Source organism: Camelus dromedarius, chromosome 4 (genome assembly GCF_036321535.1).
Source record: "Camelus dromedarius isolate mCamDro1 chromosome 4, mCamDro1.pat, whole genome shotgun sequence".
NCBI classification, from domain to species: domain Eukaryota; kingdom Metazoa; phylum Chordata; class Mammalia; order Artiodactyla; family Camelidae; genus Camelus; species Camelus dromedarius.
The window spans coordinates 11062168-11082057 of record NC_087439.1 but is presented as its reverse complement, the minus strand read 5'-3'; the positions used below and the strand labels follow the sequence as shown (position 1 = coordinate 11082057).

The 19890-nt window shown below is 34.4% G+C and overlaps 1 protein-coding gene across 4 annotated transcripts in view; it reads left to right on the top strand.

Moving 5' to 3' along the window:
* The window catches only part of PTPN4 (protein tyrosine phosphatase non-receptor type 4), a 151958-nt gene that overhangs the window by 52111 nt on the left and 79957 nt on the right, over positions 1-19890 (top strand). For 2 of the 4 annotated variants that reach the window (XM_064484685.1, XM_031451263.2), the window contains exons 3-5: positions 7449-7556; positions 18972-19014; positions 19092-19191. In XM_064484685.1, the coding sequence (XP_064340755.1) occupies positions 7449-7556; positions 18972-19014; positions 19092-19191 (251 nt within the window). The remainder of the gene's footprint in view (positions 1-7448; positions 7557-18971; positions 19015-19091; positions 19192-19890) is intronic. The other 2 variants (XM_031451265.2, XM_031451267.2) reach the window with 2 other exon arrangements.

Below are 19890 nucleotides of genomic sequence, written 5' to 3'. Positions count from 1 at the left end.
GCCAATATAATAAAACATGTTAAGAATGTCAAAAAAAAGAAAGTGAAAAAAACACGTTTGAAATGGGAGACAATATTTGCAAATCATGTATCTGTTAAGGGTCTAACATCTAGAATATAAAAAGAGCTCTTAAAACTCAACAACAAAAAGATTATCAACCCAGTTTTTAAAAGTGGGCAAAGGACTTGATTAGACATTTCTCCAAAGATATACACAAATGGCCAACAAGCACATGAAAAAATGTTCAACATCGTTAGTTTTTATAGAAATGCAAATCAAAACCACAGTGAAGTAACATCTCATTACCATTGGGATCGTTTTGTAAAATTTTTTTAAATTCTTATTTTTTATTGAAGTGTAGTCAGTTTATAATGTTAGTTTCAGGTGTACAGCAAAGTGATTCAGTTATATATATATATGTGTGTGTATATATATGTGTGTGTGTGTGTATATATATATATACACACATTCAGATTCTTTATTCCATTACAGCTCATGACAAGAAATTAAATATAGTTCCCTGTGCTATAGAGTAGGTCCTTGTTTATTTAATATACAGTAATGTATGTCTGTTAATCCCAGGCTTCTAATCCCCACCCCTTCCACTCTGGCAACCATAGTTTGTTTTCTGCGTCTGTGAATCTATTTCTGGTTTATAAGCTAAATTTGTATCTTTTTTATAAGATTCCGCATATAAGCGACATCATATTTGTCTTTGTCTGACTTAACTTCACTTAATATGATCATCTCTAGGACCGTCTATGTTGCTGCAAATGGCATTATTTCATTCTTTTTTATGGCTGAGTAATAGTCCATTGTACATATATAACATTTAGGTTGTTTCCATGTGGTGACTATTGTATAGTGCTGCTGTGAACATTGGGGTGCGTGTGTCTTTTTGAATTATACTTTTCTCCAAATATATGGCCAAGAGTGAGATTGATGGATCACATGGTAAGTCTGTTCTTAGTTTTTAAGGAACCTCCATACTGTCCTCCACGGTGGCTGCACCAATTTACATTCCCACCAACAGTGTAGGAGGGTTCCTTTTTCTCCACATCCTCTCCAGCATTATTATTTGTAGACTTTTTAATGATGGCCATTCTGACTGGTAGGAGGTGATACCTCATAATTTTGATTTGCATTTCTGTAATAATTTGCAATATTGAGCATCTTTTAATGTACCTGTTGGCCATCTGGATGTCTTCTTTGGAGAGGTGTCTATTTAGGTCTTCTGCCCATTTTTTGATTGGGTTGCTTACTTTTTTTTTTTTTTTAAATTAAGTTGAATGAGCTTAATATTGGAAATTAGTCCTGTGTCAGTTGCATTGTTTGCAAATATTTTTTCCCATTCTGTGGGCTGTCTTTTCATTTTGTTTATAGTATCTTTAGCTGTACAAAAGCTTTTAAGTTTAATTAAGTTCTATTTGTTTATTTTTGCCTTTATTTCTTTTACTCTAGGACCTGGTTTGAAAAAAATATTGCTGCAATTCATGTCAGAGAGTGTTCTGCTTCTATACTCTAGAAATTTTAGAGTATCCAGCCTTACATTTAGGTCTTTAATCCATTTTGAGTTTCTGTTTTACATAGTGTTAGAGAATGTTCCAATTTCATTCTTCTATATGTAGCTGTCCAGTTGTCCCAGCACCACTTATTGAAGAGACTATCTCTTCTCCATTGTATATTCTTGCCTACTTTGTCATAGATTAGTTGACCCTAGGTATGTGGGTTTATTTCTAGGCTTTCTCTTCTGTTCCATTGATATATGTGTCTGTTTTTGTGCTGGTATCATACTGTTTTGATCACTGTAGCTTTGTAGTATAGTCTGAAGTCAGGGGACAAGATTCCCCCTGCTCTGCTCTTCTTTCTCAAGATTCTTTTGGCTATTTGGGGTCCTTTGTGTTTCCATACACATTTTTACATTTTTTTGTTCCAGCTCTGTGAAGAATGTCATTGGTAATTTAATAGGAATTGCACTGAATCATGTATTGCCTTGGGTAGTATGGCCATTTTAACAATACTGAGTCTTCCAGTCCACGAACACAGTATACCTTTCCATCTATTTTTGTCATCTTCAATTTCTTTCATCAGTGTCTGATAGTTTTTGGAGTACAAGTCCTTTGCTCCTTGGGTAGTTTTATTCCTAGGTGTTTTTTTTTTGTTTTTTTTTTTTTTTGATGTGATGATAAATGGGATTGTTTCCTTAATTTCTTTTTCTGATATTTCATTGTTAGTGTATAGAAATGGCAACTGATTTCTGTATATTAGTTTAGTAACCTACAACTTTACCAAATTCAGTGATGAGCTCTAGTAATTTTCTGGTACCATCTTTAGGATTTTTTATGTATAGTATCATGTCATCTGCAAACAGTGACAGTTTTACTACATCTTTCTAATTTGGATTCCTTTCAATTTTTTTCTTCTCTGTTGCTGTAGCTAGGACTTCCAAAACTATGTTGAATAAAAGTGGTGAGAAAGGACATTCTTGCCTTGTTCCCAATCTTAGAGGGAATGCTTTCCTCTTTTCACCATTGAGTATGATGTTAGCTGTGGGTTTGTCACAGCTTTATTATGTTGAGGTATATTCCATCTATATCCACTTTCTGGAGAGTTTTATCATAAATGGATTTTGAATTTTATCAAAAGCTCTTTCTGCATCCATTGAGATAATCATATGGTTTTTATTCTTCAGTTTGTTAATGTGGTGTATCACATTGATTGAGTTTTAGATATTGAAAAATTCTATATCCTTGGGATAAATCCCACTTGACTATGGTGTATAATACTTTTAATGCATTGTTGGAGTCGATTTGCTAGTATTTTGTTGGGGTTTTGGTATAGAAGTCTGTATATACATGATTGTTTTAAATTGCTGACCTCTTAATTTCAAATACATTTTAGATACCCTGTATTCATACTCTCTTCCCCTCATGATTACTGGTTTTGATATCATGCTTTGCATCTAATTGTTTTCTGTATCCTTTAATTGCTTATTGTGGGCACAGATTATTTTACTACTGTTGTCTTTTAACTTCCCTATGTTTGTGTGTGGATGATTTCATACTTTTGCAGTATGTGTGCCTTTACTGGTGAGCTTTTCCATTTTCCAATTTTCTTGTTTCTAGTTGTGGCCTTTTGTTTTCTACCTAGAGAATTCCCTGTAGCATTTGTTGTAAAGCTGGTTTGGTGGTGCTGAATTCTTTTAGCTTTTGCATATCTGTGAAGGTTTTGATTTCTCTGTCAAATCTGAATGAGAGCCTGGCTGGGTAGAGTATTCTTGGTTGTAGGTTTTTCCATTTCAGCACTTTAAATATATCATGCCACTCCCTTCTGGCCTGCTGAGTTTCTGCTAAAAAATCAGCTGATAACCTTACGGGGATTCCCTTATATATTGTTTGTTGCTTTCTCCTTATTTTTAATTCTTGTCAATTTGATTACTGTGTGCCTCAGCATGTTCTTCTTTGGGTTAATCCTGTATGGGACTCTGTACTGTTTTCTTTCCCAAGTTAGGAAAGTTTTCAGCTATTATCTTTTGGAATATTTTCTCAGGTCCCTTCTCTCTCTCTTCTCTTTCTGGGACCCCATAACACTAATATTGGTGTGCTTCATGTTGTCCCAGAGGTCTCTTAGACTATCCTTATTTCTTTTCATCCTTTTTTCTTTTTTCTGTTTTGCAGTAGCAATTTCCATTACTCTGTCTTCTAGATTACTGATCCATTCTTCTGCCTCATTTAGTCTGCTCTTAGTTCCTTCTAGTGTATTATTCATTTCAGTAATTGTATTCTTCAACTCTGGTTGTTTTTATATTTTCTAACTCTTCGCTAAAAACTTCTAACCTCTTACTCTGTGCATCTATTCTCCTCCCAAGTTCTCTGATCATCTTCACAATCATTACTCCGAACTGTTTCTCAGGTAGCTTGCCTATCTCCTCATTACTTAATTCTTCTTCCATGATTTTATCTTGTACCTTTGCCTGTAACATATTTCTCGGTGGCCCCATTTTGTCTAAATTTCTATTTGTATTTTTATGTGGGTTAGTTATGTTACATACAGAGAAGTGTTCCTCTGTATGAGACGTCCTGTGCATCCCAGCAGTGTACTCCCCTCGTCACCCAAAGGCCAAGGTCCAGCTAGGCGCAGGGTAGATTCTGGCCTGTGTTTGCAGACTCTTTCCATAGACTGTGGGATCATTGTTTTCTTAATTCTGGTGTCTGCCCCCTGGTGGGTGAGGCTGGGCTAGAGGCTTGTGCAGGTTTCCTGGTGGTAGGGGTTGGTGCCTGCCCGTTGGTGATTGAGCTAGTTCCTGGCCCTCTGGTGGGCGGGGGCATGTCTAGAAGCATCTGTGGGCTCAGGAAGTCTGCTGATGGGTGGGGCTGTGTTCCCACCCAGTATATTGTTTGGTCTGAGGTATCCCAGAATTTAAGCCTACAAGCTTTTGGGTGGGGCCAGGTCTTGGCAGTAATGACTTAAGCAAGATGTCAGCCTCCAGGAAAGCTCGTGTAGATGAATACTCCCTGAATGTCTTCCACCGGCTTTTATGTCCAGCTGCCCTCCTTTTCCCCAGGAGACCTTCCAAAACCAGCAGGCAGGCATGGCCTAGGTTCCTATGAAATCACTGTTTGCCCTTGGTCCTGGAGCACATGAGATTCTATGTGCACTCCTTAAGAGAATGAAGTCTCTGTTTCCTTCAGTCCTCTGGAGCGCCTGCAATTAAGCCCCTCTGGCCTTTAAAACCAAACGCTCTGGGGGCTCCTGCCAGTGCTTGACCCCCCAGGCTGGGGAGCCTGACGTGGGGCTCAGAGCTCTCACTCCCATGGGACGGCCTCTGCAATATAATTTTTCTCCAGCTTATGGGTCATCCACCCTGGGATGGTATTGGGACCCAATTATATCACAAGTGTGCTCATTGTACTGTCCTGCTCTGCTTCCCTCTTTATGTTGCCATTTGAAGAGGGTCTTTTTTTGATAGGTTCCTGTCGTTTTTTAATCAGTGGTTGTTTATCAGTCATTTGTGGTTTTGTTGTGATTGTGAGAGGAGGCGAGCTCATAGTCCTACTGCTTTACCATGTTGACTGGAAATCTTCCCAGTCCCCACTGGGATGCTTTAATCAAAAGAATAGAAAATAACAAATGTTGCAAGGATGTGGAAAAATGATAGCCTTCATACCTTGCTGTTGGAAATGTAAATGGTATAGCTGCTGTAGAAAGGAGTTTGGTGGTTCCTCAAAAAGTTAAACAGAATTACTATATGATCCATCGATTCCTGTTCTATGTACGTACCTAAAAGAACTAAAAGCAGATACTCAGATACTTGTACCCTAGTGCTTGTTCACAGTACCCAAAAGGTAGAAACAGTGCAAATGTCCTTCAACTAATAAACAAATTGTGATATATCCGTATAATGGAATATTATTTAACCATAAAAAGGAATTAAATGTGGATACATGGTACAACATTGAACCTTGAGAACAGTATGCTATGTGAGCAGAGCCAGATACAGAAGGTCATATTCAGAATAGGTATTTCCATAGAGACAGGGAGCAAATGAGTGGTTGTCACGGCCTGGGGCAATAGATATAGTATTCTTTTGGTGTGATGAAAGTATTTTGCGACTAGGTAGAACTGATGATTGCAAGATATTGTGAATGTACTAAGTGCAACTGAATTGCACACTTTAAAATGGTTAATTTTATATTCTATGTATTTTACCTCAGTAAAAAGAAATGGAAAGAAAGCTCATGGAGTTCTCTAGCTAGGCTGCTACATTCTTTTACCTTTCAGAGTTTAAAAGCATTTTTAATTTGTTTTGTTGTTGTTTGTTTAACTTAGCTGGAAGTATTAGGGAGAAATTCATCTATTCCATCTTGTCTCTAGAACAATATTAGATTTACCTTAGTAGCATTTTAAAAAGACTAATGTTTGCTCTCCATCCTGGGCCAATTTAATGAGAATGGGAGAAGGGTGGAGGAGGTGAGTTGCATCAAGACAAAAAAATTTTCACAGATTATTCAGATGGTGACCATCATTTTGAAGCACTGTTTGAAACACATATTTCCTGCCATTGATGAGTTTTGCAAATAGCTATTTGACCCACTGAAACATGCAAGGAAGCTCTTTGTAAGTTAACCTTGCGTGGAAGGTTGTTCTTTTGAACATTGTCATGTATTGATATGAATTTTGAAATTGCTATGATCGTCTTACTAACCGCTTACAAATGCAGCCAACACCAGGAATGCAGATAAGAATGATGGAAAGAAACCTGGCACCTGATTACATCTCACATCTGCTGAACTAGCCAACTCTAGAATCTGTTCTCTCTACTTTCCACTGTATGAAAAAAATATATGTCCTTACCGTTTCAGCTCTGAGTTTTGGTTCTAACTAGTAGCTAAAGCTACCAAACTTCTATAACTAATGAGAGAAAAACTTAGTTGTAAAATACACCATTATTTACTAACTTGTTTTCCTAATACTTGTCTCATATAAGTAATACTGCAGTGAACATATTGGTATGAATAGCTATTTCTCCCAATATTGAATTTTATTTTTCACTCAGGTTAGGGTGCCAAAAGTAGTCATTATTGTTACTGCCCTTGTGTAATATTTCCAAAGTGCTTTCCCAACAGCTTATGATTACCTACAATGTGAGCAGCATTACGTATTTTTTTTATCTTACTCATTGGATTTTATTTTTTGGATTGTTATTTGCTCATAACATGTCATTATAGTTTTCCACTTTGATTTCTTTTACTGCTGTACATGTTAATAGTTTCTCCATGTTTTATTTATTAGTTACATTTCTTTTTAGAGAATTATCTAGTCATTCCCTTTGTACCACAACTTAGTAGCTATGGGACTTAGGGAAGTTATAATTACTCTTACTAAAGCAGTAGGATAATAAATAATGCCTACATGATAAAATTAGTGTGAGGTTAAGATGATATATTTTTCTAAAATTCTCTGTATAGTTTTATAATTAAAATAATTATCAGTTTGCTACAAATAATTTTCACTGTTTATGTTTCCCTTTATGTGACATTATTTATTTCACACACACAAATTTTAAATTGTATTTAGTCAAATATGTCACTTTGTAGTCATAATTTAAAGATAATAAAAACAGTAAGACAGATGATATGGATATATACATTAGTTTAATGTGGCAACAATGTGAAATTACAAAAATACCATGATAATAGCTTGAAAGCAGAAGGCATTTTCAATCAGAGGTTTTCCTGTATGTTTATCTTTACTATGTACTCTTTGAACCAGTTTGCCTAAAAGTCAGACTTTTTAAAGTACTATGTAACATGTGGAGTGTTTATACTCAACAAAGTCATTCATATGGAAACAGTTGCTGACTTACCAAAATAGGAAAAAAGTCCAAGTGTTTAAAAATCTGAAAGTATATTGCCTATCAGTTCGATTTCCTTTTATTTTTCTTCCAGAAACAAGATCAGGGGCAAGTTCTGTTGGATATAGTCTTCAAGCATCTTGATTTGACTGAGCGTGACTATTTTGGCTTACAGTTGGCTGATGATTCCACAGATAACCCAGTGAGTTTAAGCTGTTGTCTGTCATTGTCATTTCAGTTTTTCTCTCTTCATAATAAGTCCATTCTGATTTATAATGTTCACTGATTTCGTGATTTAAAAAAAAAATTAATTTAAATGATTAGTGGTAATTCGTTTGTCTTTGAACCTCATTTTCCTGATGTTTTAATCTGTTAGGTTATTTACTTAAGGTTTTCATAATTATGTCAGTTTCTTTTTCTGTATGTCTCAGACAACTGACAGGTAAATCTAATTCATGCTTCTTGGAGAGAATATTGGGCATAAAGTTTAAAATGTTAATATTAAAATATTGAAGTAAATATTTAAAATATTTTAAAATATTAATGTACTTGGAATCTTTAGCCTGAATTAAGATGAAATTAGTTTTTTGTGGCATTCATGGCAAGCTGTTTCTAACCAAATTTCATAATTTATTAAATTATAACTTTTCCAGTTAGGAAGATTTAAAGGAGACCCTTCCAAATGAGATAGAGATTAAACATCGAGGTCTACAATTCTTGGGCATTAATTATTAAGTTCCTTAGACTGTTAACTAATTCCTCAGTAAATGTAATAATGGTTCTTTTTATTGGAAAAAATCACATCGTAGAAATAAAAGATAGCATGTGATGAATAACAAGTAGTGAATTCTTTGTAAATTTATATGGTTATACAGTCAGGATTTTTCACAAAAGAATTGATATCCTTTTAAGTAGTAAAGGAGAATGAGTATTTCAAAGGAAGCATTTTGTGTAGTTGAGAAAAACTGGGAGGCTGAAGAAATGGTTCTCTGAATCAGTGCTTTAGAAATCAGTTTCTAAGGCTTTGTTAAAGAATGGCTATTGAAAATAAAAATAACTCTTATGAGAAAAGTGGGGTTTCTCTCTATCTCTTGTTCTTGCTCTCCTTTTCTCTAATGGTTAGGATCCTATGTGTCTGAATGAATGGTTAGTGGGAAGTAAATATGAAATGTTAAATATTACTTTTCTTGGTGTTACTTACTGATTTTGTGTGAAAAACTACTAGGATGATGTGGATAAAATAAAGCAAGGGCCTGCTAGTCTTAGTGAAAATAAATCCTTTTGTACTGAACTGAAATAAAAACAAACTTTCCTCATACTATCATGACTTCACCAGATGACTTGAGCTGTTCCAAGGGTCTAGAGGAATCGTGTTATTTCTCAATAAATAAACACATGTGAAAATGGAAGTAAGTAGAAATGAGTGTCATGCAACCTTTCACAGGAAGGTGAATTGTTAACCAGACAAATACCTGAAAGGTGTCTGCTGCACATCACTATGTGCAATATTGAGATTTAAAAAATAAATAATTCTTAGTTTATCTTGCTGACACTTATAGGTCAGATCCTCTTGATATAAGCCAGTCTTTAGATTGATTGGAGAAGTGACAAGACAGCAAAGGATAAAGAGACCAGCTACTTATCACCATAGTTACTCCCATGAGTATGAAAAACGATCATTCTTGAGAAAGTCTTCTAGAAGGACTAATATTGAGATCACATATATTACAAGAAATAAAAATTCTTATCACATAAATTTGTATATAAGAAGGCATTTCTACTCTAAAACAGTTACAGCAGGATAAATGTGAGGAAGCAGAGGTATTTTGAGCTGGGCTGATCTTTTTGTTATTTACTACTTTTTTCTTACTTTGTTTTACTTTTCTGTCTTGAGCATTCCTTCCCAAATAAGATACATTCCCAGGTCCAAAGGAACAATTGCTAATGATCCAAAATAATTCTTCTCCCCAAATATAATTTTAAAGATGCAAAAGAAGCCTAAGAGATTATTTTGTCTACTACCTTTATTTTTTATAAGAAATTACCACAATCCAAGGAGATAAAACCCAGTCTACTTGGTGGCATTAATGGGACTAGACTTGGATCTCCTAACTTCCCCTGCAAGTCCTTTCCACAGCACTACAACTTCAGTATTTAAACATTCAGAACAATCTGTGAAATACTAAAACATGTCTAAGGAAGGACCTTTAGAACACAAATGTAATTATTGTCCCATTTCTGATAGTCAGTATGAAACTTATCAAGAATTTGAGGATAATTAATGGACTGAGAGAAAAAGATGCCATTTCTAAAAAGAGAAGGGAGAAAGGGAGTAACATTTATGAAAAATCTATTGTGCTTCTTAGTAAACCAAATTCTTACAATAATTTTATGAAAGTATCATTAAAATTCTCTTAAAGATGAAAAACTGGGGCTTACAAAACTTGTTTAATTACATAGGTAATTAAATAGCTGAGAAAGGATTTAAATTCATACCTATCTGACTCTATGACAAAGTGTTGTTTCCCAAGAGATAATAACATAGACACACAGGACTTACAAAAAAGAACATCTAGAGGAGAGGAGATAATAATGCAATAAAATTGCCACAGTGATCAAAAGGAATTTGGTAATATTCCTAAAGAATTAATCCTTGTCAATTCTTATTAGTTCAGAGTTTTTCCATCTTAAAGCTTAATCTATGTTATATATACATATGTATAGTATGTGTAAATGTGTATGTTGAATATATATTTTATGTATATGATATATATTAGTTTTAGAGGATCAGAATTAATATTGTCGTAGGCACATAGATACAGAAGTTAATTTAATTGGATTTATAATTGATAAACTAAAAAAGCACCTAGCATTTTATTGTAGATTTATACATAACAAACACACAATCATAGTTGACTGTTCCTTGCTTTGGAATCTTCCTTGGCAATTAGTTCCAGTGCAACAAACAAATTTACTTGAAGAAAAGCTTTGACTTTTTGAAATTTATTCTCCTTTCTTTTAAAACCTGTTTATCATAGTTTTAGCTCTTAGAATGTCTTATGTAGTAGTAGTAGTATTCACTAAATGTGTATTGAATGAGTGAACAAAATAATGAGTAACATGATTGTAATTCATTATCCATAATTTAATTTTATAAGCACTTAAAGGTGGCTGTCCCTTAGCAGCCTTTATCAGCATGATAGTCATCAGAGCCTTGACATTGTATTACTCATGTGCATCATGAGTAGTATGTTTGCTTTTTTTTGGTCCCCAGAGTGAGTTACAGTGCCATTCAGTGGGACAAAGAGTAGATTATCGATTACTGTTGACTTATTCTTTCTGCAGTTTCATCCTTCTTATAGTTTGTGCTGTGGTTAAAATATTGTACTGGTTTACTTCTGTTTCCATATCCCCTAACCTTGTAGGCTTTCAAACTTGAATTTACATCAGAATCACCTGAAGTTCTTAAATTACAGATTTTTGGGCCCTATGCCTGGAGTTTCTGATTCAGAAAGTCTGGTGTGGAGTTCAGTAATTTGCATTTCAAACAAATCCCCCTATAATGCTAATGCTGCTAGTCTAAGGAACCACATTTTGAAAATCACTCCTCTAACCCAATAGGCTGTTAATTAAGACTACTAATGTAGGAAATAATTCGATAAGAATAGCTTGGTCTATCATTTGAAGATGAATTTTACATAACTCAGACTTCTTGGATTCCTTTATCAGATTTGAGGAAATATAGAAGTCACATAGAGGATGACTGGTATTTTGACAAGCCATGTTTTAGCATGAGCAGAGAAGTATTTCAGAGAGAAGCAGTAACATGTGAAGTTCTGGAGTGAAGAGAGAGGACTGTTGCATTTGAGGAACTGAAAAAAAAAAAAAAAAAACCTTAATTCCTGTCAATGGAGTATAGACTAGGAAGAGCAGATGAGTCAAAGATGAGTTGAGTAGTGCAACAGATCATCAAGTGCTTTTAATTAATACTGACCTAAGGATTTATTTACACAAGTAACATGAAACTTGTATTTTAGTCATATCACCCTGGTTACGGAATAGCCAGTGGCAAAATTGCAAACTAGAGACAGTTGGGAGATTGTTGTGATAGTGAAGTCACTAGATTGGCTGTGGGTGGTGAGTAAGTGCTCAAAATATTTAGGAGATAAAGTCAACAGGACTTGCTGATTTGATTAAGGCAGAGTAGGTTCATGGGGAGAGAATGAATTCAAAGAATTTAATATATCTCAAATTCTGTCTTTGGCATCTTGGTAGATAGACGAACCATCCACATGGTATTGTTGGTTTTCTTTTTCAGGTACCAAGTGTTTATTGCTGGCATATAGAAATACAGTTTATTTTGTATTATACAACCTTCCTATTAATTAATTCTAGTCATTTTTTGTAAATTCCCTAGGATTTTCTACATAGATTGTCATGTAAACATATGGTAAATTACATTCACTTAAAAATTTTAAACCAACTTTGTATTCCTGATAAACCAGGATATACAATGGATTCTACATTAACCTTGTATCTTAAGACCTTGCTAAATTCACTTGTCACTTCTGGTAGTTTTTTTCATTGATTCCTTAGGATTTTCTGTACAAATCATGTCATATGTGAATAGGGACAGTTTTAGTTCTTCCTTCCCAGTCTTTATTCTTCCCCCCCCCCCCCACTATTTTTTCATTCTTTATTACATAGCTGAGACTACCAGGGCAATGCTAAATAGAAGTGATGGGAGCAGACTAACTAGACTTGTTGTCTGTCTTAGGAAAGTATTCGGTGTTTCACCATCAAGTGTGATACTAGCTTATGGGGTTTTTCAAAAATCAGTATAAAGAGGTATACTTTGCATAGAATAAAATCCAACACCCATTCATAAACTTAGAAAAGAAAGGAACATTCTTGCTCTGATAAAGGGCTAAACATTTACAGGTTATGTCAGGGAAATGTAAAGTAAAAACCACAATATCACTACACATTCACTACAATAGATGAAAAGTTAAAAACATATAAAACTAAGCTTTGGCAAAGATGTAGAGCAACTATTAAGAATTGCTAGTAGAACTTCAAAAAGATACAACCACTTTGGAAAGTATAGTTTGGCAGTTTCTTATAAAATTATTAATATACACCTCTAAGCAACTCCACTTTTGGGTGTTTATCCAAAAGAAATGGAAACACATATGAAACCTTGTACACAAATGATCATAGTAGCTTTATTCATAATAACGCATACCTGAATTAACTTTAACATCCATCAATAAGCGAATGGATGAAAAATAATTACGTTTTTGTATAATGAAACACTATATGATATACTTTACTATTCTGTTTATATTAAATTGTAGAACAAGCAAAACTGATACATAGTGACTGAAAGCCAGTCAGTGGTTGCCTGGGGGTTTGAGGGACTGATTGCAAAGGGGCACAGGGAATATCTTAGGGTGATAGAAATAGCTTGATTGTAGAAGTGATAGGGACAACCTGTACATGTTTGTCCCAAGTGGGACAGTGTATTAAAAATGAGTGCAGTCTGGCTGGACCTGCAGTCCATACTGTTTCCCTTTGGGTGAACAGTTACCTCTACTCATTTCTTTGAGTTTTCAACTGCTTTTTTCCTGAGGCTTTGGGTTCTTCCTGAGCATGCAAATGTTTAAGTGTCAGCCAGAGTTAAGGTGGCTTTTATATACAGATTTTAGAGTTAATTACTTCTGCTGCTTCCCCCCTTTCAGGATTTCCTCTTCAATTTTCTGGGTGCTTTGCCACTCCTGCCTTTACTCTGTCCACTGACACCTCATATTTGTAAGGCTGCCCTCTGCCTTGTGCAGGATGTGGGATTGCCCTCAGGCAAAAAACTGCAAATGTATAAATCTTACCCATTGCAATTTTTCTGTTTTTCAAGAGTAGACTTAGATCTTACTTCTTCTGCCTGCTTTTTGTTGCTTCCCAATGTCAAATATTGTATATACACACAGAATAAAAATGAGTGCCATGAGCAGACAAAGTTTAAGGACTTCTTAGAAGATTCAGTGCTGACACAGATTGGTAGAAGACTCAAACAGAAGAAACCCCACCCAAAAAAGGATGTAGGAGAGGAATATTGTAGAGGCAGGGGAGTTATAAGGGTAATGCAGTACAGTTTATAAAAATGATCAACTGAGAAACTATTTGAAACAACTAGGCTGCTTAGCCCCCTCTTTCCTTCTCTTTCTTTAGTTACAGAAGGTAGCAGGTACAGCTCCCCTCTCGAATAAATATGTTTGTATGTTGGTGGAGGGGAGGGAATAGCTCAGTGGTAGAGCACGTGCTTAGCATATACAAGGTCTTGGGTTCAGTCCCCAGTACCTCCATTTAAAAAATGAATAAAATTTTAAAAAATGTGTTTTCATGTTTGGGGTGAAGGTGGAGAGAACTCATGTTTTCTTACTGATACAATTAATCTGCCTTGAGAGTCCAAATGAATCATTTGGAAAACTTTTTATGGCTAGTAGGACTTAAAGCTCAACAAACAAATATCAATACATTTCTATGCATCAATTAGGGAACATAATGCAACAAAATAGCAAATTAAATAAGTTTTCTTTTAAAAACCTTTATCTATTTGAATGTCTATGAATAAACTTTTGACATGAGGGGTGTCAAGTCTTCTAGAGGAAGATATAATAGAAGACATGAATAAATGGAGGAATAACATGTTCAGGATGAAAAAGACTCAGTGTTACCAATTTCATTGGTAAATTCAGTGCAATTGCTAATTAGAATCTGAACTGAATTTTTGGGGTGGAGTGACTGAAGTTGATACTGAGATCCTCAAGTTCATCTGGAAGAAAATCTGGATAAAAATACATAAAATATAAACAACTTGCCCTAACAGATTATCTGTCTATCTCTATCTATCTATCTATCTATCTATCTATCTATCTATCTATCTATCTATCTATGATATGGTATAGTATTTAAAATTGTGTGGTATTAGTATCAACATAAACAAATGGGGTAGAAGAAACAGTCCAAGAGTATATTTTTATCTATATGGTAACTTTTAAAAAAAAAATAATAGTGACGTTTCAAATCAGGAAAGGTGTTAGAACAATTGGTTGAAGCTGGAAAAAAATGCGTTAGAGTCCTAATTGATACCATATACAAGAATAAATTCCAGTGTAAATTTAAATGTAAAATAGTAATGTAAAAGTGTTAAATAAAAATCTGAAATAACATTTTATAATAGTACTCGCTTGGTATGATCATCCTAGATGAGAATAGTCCAAACATTTATAGAGGAAATATTGACATTTCACTATGTAACATTTACAGTGTACAATGAGAGACACTGAAGAAAATTAAAATACAAGCCACTAACTGGAGGAAAATGCTTAACGTATTTAATAGATTGTTAAAATCTGGGATATGTAAAAGAGCTTCTACAAATAATAAATAAAAGTCAGATAACCCAATAGAAAAATGAGAAGATGGCATGAATAGAAAGTATGAATGACAAACATAACAAGATGTTCAGCTACACTAGTAAATCAGAGATAGGCCAGATAAAATTATGAGATAGCATTTTTGCACGCTACAGTAGCAGAAATGTAAAGATTCATAATAACTATTTCTGGCAAAGGTTCAGGGAAAACTGGATTCTCAAACACTGTTGGTGAGAGTGTAAAATGAAAAAGTCTTTTGGAAGGCAGATTGGCAGCATGAATCAAAATTTAAGTTTTGCTTTATGCAAGGATTTCTCTTGCAGCATTATGTGTAATAGGAAATAGTAATAGAAAAAGCTGAAATACTCATCCATAGGAGAATAGTTTAATAAAAATGAGACATCCATACAAAGGTAAACTATACATCCATTAAAAAGACCGAAGTATTTGTGCCAACATAGAAGACCAGAAAATACATTAAGTAAATAATTAATTAATTTCTCAAAAATAAGTAAATAAATAAAATTTAAAATAAAATGTAATGTGCAGTATGTCAATATATGACAGCATTACTAATATGTGAATGTAGTTACCTCTGCAGAGGAGAGAGTAGGATTGAGAGAGCCATGATGAAGGACTTATGTTTTGTGTCTTGCATGTGTGAGAGAGAGAGAGAAGAAAGAGAGAGAATTGAATATTTTACTTGGATATTGTTTTCAGATATTTTTATAAGTTATTATAGGAAACAAAGGGGTAAATGGTCATTCATTGAAACATGACTATACTTCCAAATCTTTTGGAAATCCTAAAAAAAATACTGATACTCCATGCCTAGGGACCCATAGTTACTTGATCTAAGAAGACCTAAATATTTTAGGAAAAGTTCTCTCTGTAAGTCTGATACTCATTGACCAACACTCAACAGCCACCCATTTGGTTCAGCCACATAATTTGACAAATGAAGAAAAAGACTCTTGGAAGGTTAAAGGGGACCTATAGTGGGAAAGTGTTCAAACCAGGATTCATTTCAGGACCCATCGGTTCTCTGGCATTGTTTTTATTGTTGATTTTTTTTAAGCCCACTCAGGATAGCATAACTATGTTGGGCAAAGTTGGGATCGAATCTAAATTTTCTTCACCTTTTCTTTCTGTTGTGCTATTGAGCCTATCTTTTGTTTACTTTTCTGGCTGGATTTTTATACGGAGTAAAAGCCAACAAGAAAGCTAAGCTTGTACATAGTGACTCTAGTATTCCTTTATGTGGAAGATGCTTGAATCAAAAGTTGTTAGTTTCCTTTATCCCACCTTTCTAACCTGATTTATAAGAAATGGGATTAACTTATAGGAGAAACAAAAGGTTAATATCATAATGTATATTGCTACCATCAAGACAAGTAACTGCAGCTAAGTTTCTGAAAATGGGTATAAAATGGAACATTTTACGGATGGGAAATACAATCACTTGATACCTGCTATCTTGTGTATAAATGCTTTCTCTTTCTGAAATGGCTTACCTCTACCTTGACCCCACATCCCTCACCCCAACCCATCACCTTCCCCCTCTTACTTCACATAATTCAAAGTCACTTTCTCTCTAAAGCCTTTTACCGTAACTACCTCCGGGTACCATTTACCTCTCTTTTTTGTATCCCTGTGGCAGTCACATTTTTTTTTTTTCCCTTAAAGAACAATTCTCACCTTGAGAAATCAATGTACTTGCTTTATTCATCACTGACTCTTTTTTTTAGTATTTTATTTTATTAATTTATTTTTGTTTGTTTGGGGGGGAGGTAATTTGGTTTATTTATTTACTTGTTTTATTTTAATAGAGGTACTGGGTATTGAACCAAGGACCTCGTGCATGCTTAGCATGCACTCTGCCACTGAGCTATACCCTACCCCCAACCTCCCTGGCAGTTACTTTTTTTTGAGCTGATATGTTTCATGACTTACAAATTCTTGAGGCTAATCTTTGTCTTTGTATTACTCCAATGCTTGGCACAGTGCCTCATATACAATAATAAATTAGTTAAGAAAGAAATAACGCATCTCAAACGTGATACCACAGAAAAGAGTGTAAACTAGCCAGTCTCCAAAGTGATATTGGGACAACATGAATAAGGAGGTAAATATATGACGATATATTTGTGCAGATAATATTTTCTTACAAAGTAAGGCAGCTTACAGTTAGTGATCATTACAACATCGCTCCATCTTCATGGTTTAAGCCAAGAAACTAAGTCCCATTTAGTTGATATCACTTATGAAGTCTATTAAATTTCCCAGAGCTTATTATTGTACTCCTTCTAAGCTATGTCAGCTTAACACATCTATTTGTATATATCAATGTGTTTATATCTCTGATGTCAGAATATTTTGAAGGGGAACCAAATGAGGAAGGTGAGTTGGGTAGTTAACTGGTCCCAAGTTTTGATTTTAGACAAATATTAAAATAAATGTAATTTATGGTTTTTTTTCTAGAAAATATGAAGAAAAATCACTATATTAATAGATATATGGGAATATAGATAAATGGGTGGATACATAGAGGAAATAGATGTGTTAAGTAGGAGTAAAACCATCTGATTACTGGCACTGAAACAGATCCCCACCATCACCAGTTGTGAGTTTAGTTAGTACTTCACCAGATATTTTTAATAGATATTATTATATGCCATGTCCTGTGCTGGGTACTGACTGTTCAGCTTTGAATGGATCAGATTTTATTCTTTACCTTACGGACTTCATAAAAAGGAGATAGGCAATAAAAAAGTAAAGCAAATATATTGCTATTAAGAAAATGTTATGAAGGAATTTAATGTTCCTTACCTGTTTATAGAAAATAACTAAGTAGACAGGAGCTTTGTGACATACTTTTAATGGGGTGGTCAGTGAAGGCCTTTCTGAAGAGGTAGAATTTAAGCTGACACTTACAGGTAATGAAAGAAGTCGGCCATGGGAAAAGCTGGAGAAGGACCTTCTGTGCATAAGGAAGCTTGGAATTGAAGGCCTCAAGATGGCATCTTTGAGAAACAGAAAGGAGGCCATTATGGCTGGAGCTTAGTGAATTGAAGTAGAAGAGGTAAGGAGAGACCATGAAAACCACAGTGAAGTCTTTGGACTTTACACTGAGAAAGTATCAACAGATACTAAGCAAAGGAGTGACATTTCCTGTCATCTGGTGGATAAAGAACGTGATGGTAAGAAAAGAAGCAGGGACAGCAATTAAGAGGCTGTGGCCAGAGCTATCCCAGAGATAAGAATGGTGGCAGAGTGGTGTAGAAGAGTTGTTAATTTCTAGGTATAGTTTGAAGATAGAATCAGTTGGATTTGATGTGAATGTTGTGGATAATGGAAAGGAAAGATTCATGGGTTATTTCCAGCCCCTTGTTTTTAAAATCTATTATGAGCTCTGCATGGAATCAAGTATGGATAGTAGAAAGAAGATTTATAAATAATAATATATAAGGTTATATTTGTGTAGTGCTTTGAAAATACTGCCACGTTTATTACCTCATTCTGGGTTCTTTAATGTTTTTAACTGATTATTGGCAGTTGAAATGTTTTCTGAATTTAGTTATAATTTTCCTGAAATAGAGCTTAACTGGCATTCAGAAGTATTGAGACTACTTAAAAATTTCACACACAAAAAGCAATCCTTCTCCAAACTAAACATTATCTCTAAAAAACTGGTGTGGGTTTTTTAAGGGGGTATTTTATTTTAATTTTTAAGGAATAGGGTAGAAGTTAAAGTTTTTTGTAAGAGTAGATTTTCATGGTGTATAAATTTTGTCTGAATGAGAGCATAAAGCCAACATATTTTTATGACAGATAAAGTGAATTTTTAAAACTTGCCAGACTGTTACATAATATAGTTAAACTAGCAGAATCACTTCATATTGCTATGATTATTAAGCATTTTTCCTTTTGCAAAAGAGGTTATTGTACACTGTATGACAATGAGAAATTCAAATCAAAATCTTAAGGCACAAATAGATCCAATATTTTCTAGCATAATTTTGTTATATTTGATATGAGAGTCTGTAAGTTTAGTGATTTTTTTTCCCTACTTAGGCCTTTCAAAAATTTTTAGCATTAATCTTCAAATGAAACAGATTTGCAAGAATTGATGTATTTAGTTCCTCAAAGAAAAAAGAAATCAGTCTTATTTATTTATTTTTCAGAAGTGGCTGGATCCAAACAAACCAATAAGGAAGCAGCTAAAGAGTGAGCAAACATATTTACTTGATGTTATAGAAATATACTTTATAAAGATAAAGGATTAATATAATCTGATTAATTAGAATTGCTTTTATTAATTCTAGGAGGATCTCCTTACAGTTTGAACTTTAGAGTCAAATTTTTTGTAAGTGACCCCAACAAGTTACAAGAAGAATATACAAGGTGGGTTTATGGAGCATATTTTTACTTGAAAATATTGTAAAAAAAAGTTATGAAATTTTAAAATTAATTAGGCAAAAGTAGATTACCATAATTCTGAGCTTCCCAGCCAGCACACAGAATGGGTTATAGATGTTTCAAGATAAGTTTCCACCGCCTCTTTTAGATGACTGGGGGCCGTTAGGAAATTGAAACCTCAGGGCCACAACATCCAGCCACAAGCAGCTTCCTGAACTATATAAATACTAACTTTTTCTACTTGTGAAAAATGGTTTAGAAGCACTGCTGTAACTAATTGAAGTAATTGGATGATGCTACAGTTGTATTCAAGGGATTCTGCGTAATGAGAATCATATCTGCCTTTTTTTTAATGTACGAGCAGATTCTGTATATTTTTTATTTCCACTGAGGAGAACATAGAATTTATAAAATGTATAACCATTATGTGTAGGAGTAATGGTCAATAGGTGTCATTTTATAAAGGATGTTGGTAGAGAGCACACTAGCACTTTCAGGCCTTTAAATGCCCCCCTTACTGGCCATTTTAGGTCTGATCTTAATTTACAATTAATTTTTTGTGACTTTTGCTTAATAAAGTATACAGAAGAATGACACACGAGTGTTTTGATAGTGTGTAAATGTTAGATCAACTGTTTAAGGTAGAACTAGTGGGGGGATAATCACAGTGTGGTAACTGCCATT